The following is a 13,747-nucleotide window of genomic DNA, read 5'->3' as shown; positions in this document are numbered from 1 at the left end:
ACCTCCTTCCTGTGTCCATCTGGAGATGGGACCTCTAAGACTAGGCAGTATGGTTGGTCTAAACCAGGACTCTTAATTGGCAGCCTTGATCTAGTCCTTGGTCTCTGCGATCATTTCCTACTAGTTGCTTAAGCAGCTAAGTGTCGTTCTTCCCACTGAAACTCACTTATAAGTTATGATAATGTAAATATATATAGTACAGATATTGAAAATTACATTATAATAAGCATGTGCTCCTTCTACTTGGAGAACCAGTTGAAAAGCTCTGGTTTAAACCAATGATTTTCAAGGTGGGACAACCACCTTTTTGTGTCCTTCGAGAGATGAGAGCCATGCTTTGATTCGAAATGCCTCTTTTCTATCTGTCTCACCCTCCATATTTTTCTCTCCCACAGAGAGCTGAAGCGTGACAAGGAGCGTCAGGAGCTGTGGAGGAAGTTGGATGAGCTCCGTCTCATGAAGATGAATGGCCTAGAAGAGGCGCAGATGAACCAGCTTAACTTACAGCACAGCCGAGGGAGTAAGAGTTAGAAGACCCCGTCATCACCCCATTTAACAGAAGACCACTGGAGTCAGTCCACATCCCCCACATGATGTCCCCGCCCTCCATTTAGATCACTCTCTTCATAATTGGGAAGATGGGAGAGTCGAAGCTTCTTTAACCCAACCCTCTGATTCTACAACCAATATCAAACCCAGGGGAACAGAGGTCTCTGGGAAGGTCTCTCATTCATATAGCAGCAGCTGTCACTTCCTGTTCCAATGGGAGCAGAAGATGCTGGGTGAGGTCTTATCCACAAATCACTGTATCACTTCCTGTCTATAGCATCAAAGGCCTCTGAGAAAGGCAATTAAGAATATCTGTCACTTCCTGTCCAATGGAAGAGGATCCTGGGAAGTTCTTGTCTACCACTCAGCATCTGTCACTGCTAAAGAGGCTTGTGGGAAAAGGCATTGAGAATCTCTGTCACTTCCTGACGTGTAGGAGCAGGGGCTTCTGGGAAGTTCCCTGCATCTGTCACTTTCTGTTTGTGAAACCAAAGGCTTCTGGGAAAGCCTGTCACCAATCTACTCCTGTCACTTCCTGTCTGTGAGAGCAGAGGCTGGTAGGAAAGTCTGTCACTGATATACGTCTGTTCCTTCCTGTGTGTAAGAGAAGAGGCTTCTGGGAAGGCCTCTTCCTTGAGTCAACTATCTGTCACTTCTGGTTTATGAGAGCAGAGACTTCTGGGAAAGTTTCTCCACCAATCAGCATTGGCTATGTCCCATCAATAAAAGCAGTGGTTTCTGGGAAGCCAATGTTGACAGCCACCCCACACACACCTTTCTCCTTTGCATTGGAAATAGTCAACACTCCAGTAACCGTTTCCTCCACAGCAAAGGATTCTGCTACACAAATAAACTCAAGCCAACTGGCAACTGTAGCCCAGAACAACACCACCATGCTGGATTCATGGGAGCAAAGGCTTCTGGGTATCCAGACCTGCCCTCCCCCACACCACAATTGGTCTTTTACTAACAGAGTGAGAATTATGGACACACCATTCCAGTGAGCAAGCTGATCTAGCTTCTGCTACATAGAAACAGTGGATTATGGGAAATGTATCACTGTAACCAATCCCGTGCAACATGGTCTTGTCAGTACCACCAGAGCAGAGGATTCTGGTAAAACATCACTGTAGCCAACATGGTTATGGTAATTTAAAGTCCATGCTCCATCATTCAATAGTTAGCAGACAACATCAAATCAAAGCAAGAGGTTATGTGAAAATGTTAATGGTCTCACACTGCCACATATACTCAATGGGAGCAGTGTCTGCGGGGAAAAAAAACCATTTAAGCCATTAAGATACAATGTCATGTTGCATGGTACATGGATACATATGACTGATGTGGAACCGCCACCGCTTCTTGTTTGCAAGAGCAAAGGATTCTGGGTTGGCCAGCCTGCGTCTGATACTTTCTGTCTTTAAGTGTACACATTTCTCTTGAACCATTTTGCACCTGTAACTTCTTGCCTTGGGATCAGAGCCTTCTGGGAAAGCCTCTTCAGTCAATAGTGGCTGTCAATTCCTTTCCGTAACAGCAAAGGCTTTTGGGAAGATCTCTCCACCAATCAACTTCCTGTCCAAAACAGCAAAGGCTTTTGGCAGGATCGTTGGAACTGATTGACATATGTAACTTCCTGTCCATGAGGGCAAAGGATTCTGGGAAAAGACTCTCAATCAGCACCTTTCACTTCCATTCCACAACAGCAAAGGCTTCTGGGAAGCACTGTTGAAACTATCTGCTTCTGTCACTTCATGCCCACGGAAAGTCTCCAATCTAATCAGCATATGTTACTTCCTGTCTGTGATAGAAAAGACTTCAAGAGAACAAATTTGCACTTGTCACTTCCTGTCTTGGGAGCATAGACTTCCGGGAAATACTGCAGTTATCAATGCCAGACACTTCCTGTCCGTGAGAGCAAAGGCTTCTGGGAAATTCTCTCCAATAACCAACGCCAACCACATCCTGTCTGTTAAAGCATAGGCTTCTGGGAAAATCTCTCCACAACAATAACTTTAGCTGCTAAATCCTCACCCCTACTTGGTGCCTGTGAGAGCAAAGGATTCTGGGTACACCATAAGACCATAGAATGCTGCCCAGGTCAGCAGGACTGGCATAAACACTGAGGAGAACTCTGCGCTGCTAGCAGGGTGGGACGCAAAAAATGGCGGTATTCTGGGAAGAGAGAGGGTCTGACTGATATTTACCTAGTCTCACTTCCAAGAAACAGCCTACTGGTTACAGATGCACTTAATTATCGCAATAAGCTGTTAACTGGGGCGTTTGCAGGGTAATAAGGTACCCCGGAGTTATGTTGAGGTTAATATAACCCAGAGGGGCTTTGACGTCATAGGTTATACACCTGGCTGTGAGTTCAATTCCAGCCTCAGACACTTTACGTGCTACAGCCTCACGTAGCAGCATATTTAGAAATTGCAATACCATTGAATGGTAGTCAGCCACATAACATTTTCTCTACTGCTTATGGTAGTACAAGGTTTGTTTTGTAGGTAAAAGATGTGGTTAAGGGCTTGGGAAGTCTAGGCCTCAAAGCCTATGAAAATTTTTAGTGGCATACTGTATGTCACAAATTACACAGCGTACCCTGTAGAGTGCTGGGTTAGGATCTCGGACTTGAATGAGGAAGGAACGCAGTGAAGATTTCAGCAGCACAGTGATTGGATCTGACATATTAAGTGGGATTTTTAGACCAGGGCGGCTCAACTCCCAGTCCTCAAGAACCCCCAATAGGTTGGGTTTTAAGGATATCCCTGCTTCAGCACAGGTGGCTCAATCAGTGGCTCAGTCGAAGACTGCACCACCTGTGCTGAAGCAGGGATATCCGTTAAACCTGATCTGTTGGGGGGGGGGGTGTCTTGAGGACTGGAGTTGAGCACCCCTGTTTTAGACAATCGCCACCTATAATCAGCTCATGAAAAAAATTCACAAAAAAGGGAATATATATATATATATATGTATATCACCACGATTCCATCCCAGAAGTGGCTGCACAAAGAGCTGTTATAATAACGCGATAAGTGACTGAAAGATCTAATCAAAAACTGACACTATAAAAGAGGAGACATTCCTGAAACTGCCATTTTTAAGCCCCTCGGGTTCATATTAATTTGATTTTTCTCTCATTAAAATATCGGGGTGAGGAGAACCAAAAAAAACCAACTAAACTTTAGTGAATGAGCGCGGCCCCCTAATCTCTTGAAAGGAGTATTTTCCCCATCTGAAGGATTTGTGAAGGTGGGAGTGGGAAGGGGGGGACGGACATTGTGTAAGTGTTGAGTAAGGGTAATAAGGCACTCCGCTTTTTGCCCCAATTAGCTCATGTTGTCACCCGAAGAGAATAAGGCTGGGGTTAGCACTTTTCCCAAGGGATTCTGGGAAAGCCACGGCTGATGTCAGCAGCAATCGGCATGCACCAGATATTTGGGAGATTGACCTTTTCACCTGACATTCCTTTTGGGGTTTTTATTAAGGGCGCCCCAAATTCTTGCTGTTGGCCACTGTCCCATGAAATCCTGCCACTGGAGAATGACCTCCAACGAGCCATGCGTTCGGGGCCTCTTGTTCCCGCCTTCAAAAAGGGGTGGAGCTACTGCATACCCCGTATATGGCTGCCGATCAACCTCTCTCTCTCTCACCCTCTATATAGGAGGGGCTCCTACTCCCCCCTCCCCATCTCCCTCACAAACCAAACCCTCTACACATGGGCGGGGCCTTCCAAGTCCCCACCCCTCCCCGGGTGGGCGGGGCCTTACTCCCCTTCTAACATATACAATAGCATATTCTCTCTCTATATATATTGAATATATATATATATTGCTGTGCAAGGTTTCAATTTAATTTAATTTTTTAAATGATTATTTATGGTTTTATTTATTTCATATTTAAAGCGTTTAAAGTTTGATCTGACGGGATGGGGGCGTGAATATAATATTTAATCTGTTCACTGCTGAATTAAATGCTGGGTCTCAGAAATATGTCCCGTTTTTTATGTCTACGCATAGAAAGCGGATTTCAGGGTGTATAGTGAGGGACAGGGAGAACAATGCAAAGAGTAGGGTTAAGAAGGGGTATTGAGGCAGTGAGGAGGGCATCGGGTGTATAGGAAGGGGTATTAAGGCAGGGAGGGGCAGCAGGATCTTGGGGTGTATAGGGGACTATTAAGGCAGTGAGGATAGCAGCAGGATGTTGGGGTGTATAGGGAGGGATATTGAGGCAGTGAGGAGAGCAGCAGTATGTTGGGGTGGATAGGGAGGGATATTGAGGCAGTGAGGAGAGCAGCAGTATGTTGGGGTGTATAGGGAGGGGTATTGAGGCAGTGAGGAGAGCAGCAGGATGTTGGGGTGTATAGGGAGGGGTATTGAGGCAGTGAGGAGAGCAGCAGGATGTTGGGGTGTATATGGGGGGTATTGAGGCAGTAAGGAGAGCAGCAGGATGTTGGGGTGTATAGGGGAGGGTATTAAGGCATTGAGGAGTGCAGAAGGAGGTTGGGGGGTATAGGGAGGGGTAATGAGGCAGTGAGAAGAGCAGCAGGATGGTGGGGTGTATAGGGAGGGGTAATGAGGCAGTGAAGAGAGCAGCAGGCTGTTGGGGTCTATAGGGAGGGGTATTGAGGCAGTGAGGAGAGCAGCAGTATGTTGGGGTGTATAGGGAGAGGTATTGAGGCAGTGAGGAGAGCAGCAAGATGTTGGGGTGTATAGGGAGGGGTATTGAGGCAGTGAGGAGAGCAGCAGGATGTTGGGGTGTATAGGGAGGGGTATTGAGGCAGTGAAGAGAGCAGCAGTATGTTGGGGTGTATAGTGAGGGGTATAGAGTTTGTGAGGAGAGCAGCAGGATGTTGGGTTGTATAGGGAGGGGTAATGAGGCAGTGAGGAGAGCAGCAGGATGTTGGGGTGTATAAGGAGGGGTATTGCAGCAGTGAGGAGGCAGCAGGATGGTGGGGTGTATAGGGAGGGGTAATGAGGCAGTGAGGAGAGCAGCAGGATGTTGGGGTGTATAAGGAGGGGTATTGCAGCAGTGAGGAGGCAGCAGGATGTAGAGGCAGTTCTTCACAATATAATAACACAGACGCTCCATTTATTAATTATATATATATAATTTTATTACGACACAGCGATATACAATATAAATATCAGAATACAGTTACTATTCAGGCAACTTGGTAGAAAAGTGTCCAATGTAAAAGTGCCCAGGAGCACAAGCTCACATACAAAGTCAACTCAACATATAAATAATGTTACAGCATAGATATCAATTATAAATAAGGGGTATGTATACTTCGGAGGAATGGTTGTGAGGCGGATGCTGGCACTGCCGCTGCCCGCGCTGTACCTGTGCTGTGTATCCATGGCATGGTGTAGTAGTGTGTGTGTGTGTGAAGGGGAGGCTGGCACTGCCACTGCCCGCGCTGTACCTGTGCTGTGTATACATGGCATGGTGTAGCAGTGTGTGTGAGGGGGAGGCTGGCACTGCCGCTGCCCGCGCTGTACCTGTGCTGTGTTATACATGACATGGTGTAGGAGTGTGTGAGGGGAGGCTGGCACTGCCGCTGCCCGCGCTGTACCTGTGCTGTGTATACATGTCATGGTGTAGGTGTGTGTGAGGGGGGAGGCTGGCACTGCCGCAGTCCGCGCTGTACCTGTGCTGTGTATACATGGCATGGTGTAGGAGTGTGTGTGAGGGGGAGGCTGGCACTGCCGCTGCCCGCGCTGTACCTGTGCTGTGTGCACATGTCATGGTGTAGCAGTGTGTATAAGGGGTTAATATCGGGACAGGCGGCACATGTCACACTGGCATGCCTTGGCGGTGCCAATTTCTATCTCTTCCCGACGAGATCCCCCACAGTGCAGGCGAACCTTGACCTGAATAATAAAGAAAGGGTTAGAGCTTGTCACTGTGTCACTGTGTCACTGCCCCTGTGTTACCCTGCGGGGGGAGGGACAGACTTATAGCTCCCTTCTGTCTGTCACTGTGTCACCCTGCGGGGGGAGGGACAGACTCATAGCTCCCTTCTGTCTGTGTCACTGTGTCACCCTGCGGGGGGAGGGACAGACTCATAGCTCCCTTCTGTCTGTGTCACTGTGTCACCCTGCGGGGGGAGGGACAGACTCATAGCTCCCTTCTGTCTGTGTCACTTTGTCACTCTGCGGGGGGAGGGACAGACTCATAGCTCCCTTCTGTCTGTGTCACTGTGTCACCCTGCGGGGGGAGGGACAGACTCATAGCTCCCTTCTCTGTGCCACTGTCACCCTGCGGGAGGAGGGACAGACTCATAGCTCCCTTCTGTCTGTGTCACCCTGCGCGGGGAGGGACAGACTCATAGCTCCCTTCTGTCTGTGTCACTGTGTCATCCTGCGGGGGGAGGGACAGACTCATAGCTCCCTTCTGTCTGTGTCACTGTGTCATCCTGCGAGGGGGAGGGACAGACTCATAGCTCCCTTCTGTCTGTGTCAATGTGTCACCCTGCGGGGGGAGGGACAGACTCATAGCTCCCTTCTGTCTGTGTCACTGTGTCACCCTGCGGGGGGAGGGACAGACACATAGCTCCCTTCTGTCTGTGTCACTGTGTCACCCTGCGGGGGGAGGGAGAGACACATAGCTCCCTTCTGTCTGTGTCACTGTGTCACCCTGCGGGGGACGGGGGGACAGGGGGGACACACAGCTCCCTTCTGCCTGTGTCACCACTCTGTGACTCTTACCTTCTGCATCTTGCTGATGGTGCAGCATTGTGACACTGATGTTATATTGTGCTTAAATCCGCTGGCCACCAGTACTGAATACTTGGACGGAAAGGCACTGGACTCACAATGACCCACACAGGCGTGGATGACCTGTGTCCCTCTGCACGTCCCTCTTCGGTCACTTCTTATAGTGACATTAAACGCTGCAGGGTCAGAGAGATGAAAAATCAACTGGTTAATCGTTAATACTCCACCTGGGTACCCTTAACAATCCGCTATTTATCTGAATTTATAATGCGCCCCTATCAATGAATCCATAATAACCCTTTTGCTGTCACCCTGCGGTCAGATGGACAGACTGGACGGGCTATAGCCGGACGGCACTTACGGTGCAGGTAACATCCTGGGGTAGTGACCTCGTAACTCCGCGTCTCCGCCGTTATCACCGCGAGGACAAGGAGGACTGCGGCTGGGAGAGGCGACATGGCTGAGGGGATCTGAGGGGGGAGGGAGGAGGAACACATGGTGTTAGCACTAAAACATGAGGCTTCTCCATTCATACTAAAGCCTGTAAGATCCATTCACTCACCGGCATCGGATAGCAATATATAACAGCATGATCAGTCCAGCCCTACAAGTTCAAGGCTCTGGCTCTGTATTCCTGCGCTAGCACTAGAGGTACCAGGCTCTGTATCCCTGTGCCATCCCTACAGGTGCCAGGCTGTACCCCTGTGCCATCCCTACATATGCCAGGCTGTATCCCTGTGCCATCCCTAAAAGTGCTAGGCCCTGTATCCCTGTGCCATCCCTACAGGTGCCAGGTACTGTATCCCTGTGCCATCTCTAAAGGTGCCAGGCTCTGTATCCCTATGCTAGCACTACAGATGCCAGGTCATGTGTCCCCTCTGCCATCCCTACAGGTGCCAGGCTGTATGCCCTGTGCCACCCCAACAGGTGCCAGGTTCTGTATCCCTGTGCCATCCCTACATGTGCCAGGCTCTGTATCCCCTGTGCCATCCCTACAGGTGCCTGGCTCTGTATTCCTGTGCCATACCTACCGGTGCCAGTCTCTGTATCCCTGGCTATCCCTACAGGTGCCCAGCTGTATCCCCTATGCCATTCCTACAGGTGCTAGGCTGTATCCCCTGCGCCATCCCTATGAGTGCCAGGCTCTTTATCCCTGTGCCAACCCTACCGATCCCAGTCTCTGTATCCCTGGCTATCCCTACAGGTGCCCAGCTGTATCCCCTATGCTATTCCTACAGGTGCCAGGCTGTATCCCCTGTGCCATCTCTATGAGTACCAGGCTCTTTATTCCTGTGCCATCCCTATGAATGCTAGGCTCTGTATCCCCTGTGCCATCCCTACAGGTGCCAGGCTCTGTATCCCCTGCGCCATCTCTACAGGTGCCAGGCTCTGTATCCACTGTGCCATCCCTACAGATACCAGGCTCTGTATCCCCTTTGCCATCCTTAAAGATACAAGGCTCTGTATCCCCTATATGTGCCCGGCTCTGTATCCCCTGTGCCATCCCTACAGTTGCCAGGCTCTATATGCCCTGTTCCATCCCTACAGGTGCCAGGCTCTATATGCCCTGTTCCATCCCTACAGTTGCCAGGCTCTATATGCCCTGTTCCATCCCTACAGATGCCAGGCTCTATATGCCCTGTTCCATCCCTACAGATGCCAGGCTCTATATGCCCTGTTCCATCCCTACAGATGCCAGGCTCTATATGCCCTGTGCCATCCCTAGAGATGCCAGGCTCTGGATGCCCTGTTCCACCCTTAAATATGCCAGGCTCTGTATGCCCTGTGCCATCCCTAGAGATGCCAGGCTCTGTATCCCCTTTGCCATCCTTAAAGATGCCAGGCTCTGTATCCCCTTTGCCATCCTTAAAGATGCAAGGCTCTGTATCCCCTATATGTGCCAGGCTCTGTATCCCCCTTTGTCACCCTTAAAGATGCCAGGCTCTGGATGCCCTGTTCCACCCTTAAATATGCCAGGCTCTGTATCCCCTGTGCCATCCCTACAGATACCAGGCTCTGTATCCCCTGTGCCATTCCTACAGATGCCAGGCTCTGTATCCCCTGTGCCATCCCTACAGATGCCAGGCTCTGTATCCCCTGTGCCATCCCTACAGATACCAGGCTCTGTATCCCCTGTGCCATCCCTACAGATACCAGGCTCTGTATCCCCTGTGCCATCCCTACAGATACCAGGCTCTGTATCCCCTGTGCCATTCCTACAGATGCCAGGCTCTGTATCCCCTGTGCCATCCCTACAGATGCCAGGCTCTGTATCCCCTGTGCCATCCCTACAGATACCAGGCTCTGTATCCCCTGTGCCATCCCTACAGATACCAGGCTCTGTATCCCCTGTGCCATCCCTACAGATACCAGGCTCTGTATCCCCTGTGCCATCCCTACAGATGCCAGGCTCTGTATCCCCTGTGCCATCCCTACAGATGCCAGGCTCTGTATCCCCTGTGCCATCCCTACAGATGCCAGGCTCTGTACCCCTGTGCCATCCCTACATGTGCAAGCTGTTTACATCTGTGCCAGACCTAGAAGTAAGCAGGAACAGGAGCCTCCCAAACCGCCCGCACACTGCCTCTGGTGCACGATAATCCCCGGCGGGGTGGAAATCAGACGTCCCTCCAGAGGTCTTGATCAGTAAGGATGATAAATGTATTTGTGGGAGATCAGCGTTTCGTTCCTCTCCTGGACCTTTGTCAAGACCTCTGGAGCACCGTTTTTATCTTGCCAGCTCTAGAAGTACAAGGCTGTTTGTCCCCTATGCCAGCCCTTTAGATACCAGGCACTGTATCCCTGTGCCAGCCCTATATGCCAGGCTCTGTATCCCTGTGCCAGCCCTAGAGATGCCAGGCTCTATATGCCCTGTACCAGCCCTAGAGATGCCAGGCTCTGTATGCCCTGTACCAGCCCTAGAGATGCCAGGCACTGTATCCCTGTGCCAGCCCTATATGCCAGGCACTGTATCCCTGTGCCAGCCCTATATGCCAGGCTCTGTATCCCTGTACCAGCCCTATAAATGCCAGGCTCTGTATCCCTGTGCCAGCCCTATAAATGCCAGGCACTGTATCCCTGTACCAGCCCTATAAATGCCAGGCACTGTATCCCTGTACCAGCCCTATATGCCAGGCACTGTATCCCTGTACCAGCCCTATAAATGCCAGGCACTGTATCCCTGTACCAGCCCTATAAATGCCAGGCACTGTATCCCTGTACCAGCCCTATAAATGCCAGGCACTGTATCCCTGTACCAGCCCTATAAATGCCAGGCTCTGTATCCCTGTACCAGCCCTATAAATGCCAGGCTCTGTATCCCTGTGCCAGCCCTAGATGCCAGGCTCTGTATCCCTGTGCCAGCCCTGGATGCCAGGCTCTGTATCACTGTGCCAGCCCTATAAATGCCAGGCTCTGTATCCCTGTACCAGCCCTATAAATGCCAGGCTCTGTATCCCTGTACCAGCCCTATAAATGCCAGGCTCTGTATCCCTGTACCAGCCCTATAAATGCCAGGCTCTGTATCCCTGTGCCAACCCTATATGCCAGGCTCTATTCCTGTGCCAGCCCTATATGCCAGGCTCTGTATCCCTGTGCCAGCCCTATATGCCAGGCTCTATTCCTGTGCCAGCCCTATATGCCAGGCTCTGTATCCCTGTGCCAGCCCTATAGATACCAACCTTTGTATCCCTGTGCCATCCCAATATGCCAGGCCCTGTATCCCTGTACCAGCCTTAGAGGTGCCAGTCATTGTAACCCAGTCATAGATATACCAAGCTATATTCCTGTACCAGCCCTTGGGGTTCTAGGCTCTGAATCCCTATACCAGCCTTAGAGGTGCGAGGCTCCATATCCCTGTGCTAGCCTTAGAGGTGCGAGGCCCCATATCCCTGTGCTAGCCTTAGAGGTGCGAGGCTCCGTATCCCTGTGCTAGCCTTAGAGGTGCGAGGCTCCATATCCCTGTGCTAGCCTTAGAGGTGCGAGGCTCCGTATCCCTGTGCTAGCCTTAGAGGTGCGAGGCTCCGTATCCCTGTGCTAGCCTTAGAGGTGCGAGGCTCCATATCCCTGTGCTAGCCTTAGAGGTGCGAGGCCCCATATCCCTGTGCTAGCCTTAGAGGTGCGAGGCTCCATATCCCTGTGCTAGCCTTAGAGGTGCGAGGCTCCATATCCCTGTGCTAGCCTTAGAGGTGCGAGGCTCCATATCCCTGTGCTAGCCTTAGAGGTGCGAGGCTCCGTATCCCTGTGCTAGCCTTAGAGGTGCGAGGCTCCGTATCCCTGTGCTAGCCTTAGAGGTGCGAGGCTCCATATCCCTGTGCTAGCCTTAGAGGTGCGAGGCTCCGTATCCCTGTGCTAGCCTTAGAGGTGCGAGGTCCATATCCCTGTGCTAGCCTTAGAGGTGCGAGGTCCATATCCCTGTGCTAGCCTTAGAGGTGCGAGGCTCCGTATCCCTGTGCTAGCCTTAGAGGTGCGAGGTCCATATCCCTGTGCTAGCCTTAGAGGTGCGAGGTCCATATCCCTGTGCTAGCCTTAGAGGTGCGAGGCTCCATATCCCTGTGCTAGCCTTAGAGGTGCGAGGCTCCGTATCCCTGTGCTAGCCTTAGAGGTGCGAGGTCCATATCCCTGTGCTAGCCTTAGAGGTGCGAGGCTCCATATCCCTGTGCTAGCCTTAGAGGTGCGAGGTCCATATCCCTGTGCTAGCCTTAGAGGTGCGAGGCTCCATATCCCTGTGCTAGCCTTAGAGGTGCGAGGCTCCGTATCCCTGTGCTAGCCTTAGAGGTGCGAGGCTCCATATCCCTGTGCTAGCCTTAGAGGTGCGAGGCTCCATATCCCTGTGCTAGCCTTAGAGGTGCGAGGCTCCGTATCCCTGTGCTAGCCTTAGAGGTGCGAGGTCCATATCCCTGTGCTAGCCTTAGAGGTGCGAGGCTCCATATCCCTGTGCTAGCCTTAGAGGTGCGAGGCTCCATATCCCTGTGCTAGCCTTAGAGGTGCGAGGCTCCATATCCCTGTGCCAGCCCTAGAGGTGCCAGGCTGTGTGTCCCTGTGCCAGCCCTAGAGGTGCCAGGCTGTGTGTCCCTGTGCCAGCCCTAGAGGTGCCAGGCTGTGTGTCCCTGTGCCAGCCCTAGAGGTGCCAGGCTGTGTGTCCCTGTGCCAGCCCTAGAGGTGCCAGTCTCTGTATCCCCTGTGCCAGCCCTAGAGGTGCCAGGCTGTGTGTCCCTGTGCCAGCCCTAGAGGTGCCAGGCTGTGTGTCCCTGTGCCAGCCCTAGAGGTGCCAGGCTGTGTGTCCTTCAGTCTCTTACCTCAGTAATGGGGATCAGTTATTCAAACAAGGTGCTCTCTTCGTTTCTTTCTCTCCCTCTCTCTGTTAGATTAAGGGGTATATATACCTATATGTATCCTGCTCAGACACACCTATACGTACCTCATTCAGTGTAATACCCTCCGCCCATCATATCCCTCCCACCCCCGGGGCACTTAAACCCACTCCGAGAGGTAACAGAGAATTGATTAACATTTACCCTGCTGGGAAAACCTCCCGTATCATGATAATGAACATGCCGGCTGTATAATGATACTGAGTATCTCTATATGCTCATAATGAACACGCTGCGCTGTATAATTATACTGAGTATCATTACACACTGATAATGAACACGCTGTACTGTATAATGATACTGAGTATCTCTATATGCTCATAATGAACACGCTGCGCAGTATAATGATGCTGAGTATCTTTATACACTGATACTGATCAGGCAGTGCTGTATGATGATGCTGAGTATTATCTCTATACACTGATAATGAACATACCACACTGTATAATGGTGTGAGTAGCTACACACTGCTAATGAACACGCCACACTGAATAATTATGCTATCTCTATACACTGATAAATGAACATGCTGCACTGTATAGTGGTGCTGAGTATCTGTATACTTTTGGGGAGCTCAGCTTGGTGACGCACGCACTTTCCGCTGTATGAAACACCGCAGCCGCAGCAGGGAGATGCTGGTTAGAGCAGTGACTGAGGTGCATCGGCAGTAAGCTGTTAATCCGCCTGCATCACAAGGTCTCACATTTTCCACTTCCCAATGTCTCAGCTATTAAAGGAAAGATCTTATCATTGATGAAAGATTCTTCTGCACAGTAATACGAATTAACTCCTGCAGTCCAGGGACAGGACAGTGTTTATACTGGGATAATGCTATGATGGGCCACAGCTCCCTTCTGTCTGTGTCACCCTGCGGGGGGAGGGACAGGCTCATAGCTCCTGTCTGTGTCACTGTGTCACCCTGCGGGGGGAGGGACAGACTCATAGCTCCCTTCTGTTTGTGACACTGTGTCACCCTGCAGGGGGAGGGACAGACTCATAGCTCCCTTCTGTCTGTGTCACTGTGTCACCCTGCATGGGGAGGGACAGGTTCATAGCTCCATTCTGTCTGTGTCACTGTATCACCCTGCAGGGGGAGGGACA

The 13,747-nt window shown here is 51.0% G+C and overlaps 2 protein-coding genes across 4 annotated transcripts in view; one reads left to right on the top strand and one right to left on the bottom strand.

Moving 5' to 3' along the window:
• The window catches only part of PPP2R5B (protein phosphatase 2 regulatory subunit B'beta), a 46,316-nt gene extending 42,591 nt beyond the window's left edge, over positions 1–3,725 (top strand). For both annotated transcript variants that reach the window (XM_075569912.1, XM_075569913.1), the window contains exon 14: positions 396–3,725. In XM_075569912.1, coding sequence (XP_075426027.1) covers positions 396–531 — 136 coding nt within the window. In that variant the 3' untranslated portion in view covers positions 532–3,725. The remainder of the gene's footprint in view (positions 1–395) is intronic.
• A 1,923-nt stretch (positions 3,726–5,648) lies between these two features.
• Positions 5,649–12,618, bottom strand: GPHA2 (glycoprotein hormone subunit alpha 2). 2 transcript variants are annotated; one of them, XM_075569347.1, is made up of 4 exons: positions 12,572–12,618; positions 7,636–7,744; positions 7,266–7,450; positions 5,649–6,428 (listed from the first exon to the last, which is right to left on the bottom strand). In XM_075569347.1, the coding sequence occupies exons 2-4, from the start codon at positions 7,730–7,732 to the stop codon at positions 6,327–6,329; spliced, it is 384 nt and encodes a 127-aa protein (XP_075425462.1). In that variant the 5' UTR covers positions 7,733–7,744; positions 12,572–12,618; the 3' UTR covers positions 5,649–6,326. The 2 variants fall into 2 exon arrangements, with proteins under 2 accessions (XP_075425462.1, XP_075425461.1); XM_075569346.1 differs by lacking the exon at positions 12,572–12,618 and having other exon boundaries at positions 7,636–7,865.
• Positions 12,619–13,747: the final 1,129 nt, after the last annotated feature.

Source organism: Ascaphus truei, chromosome 14 (assembly GCF_040206685.1).
Source record: "Ascaphus truei isolate aAscTru1 chromosome 14, aAscTru1.hap1, whole genome shotgun sequence".
Lineage (NCBI taxonomy): Eukaryota > Metazoa > Chordata > Amphibia > Anura > Ascaphidae > Ascaphus > Ascaphus truei.
Note: the sequence above shows the minus strand (reverse complement) of the source record. Positions and strands in the feature narration are given on the sequence as shown.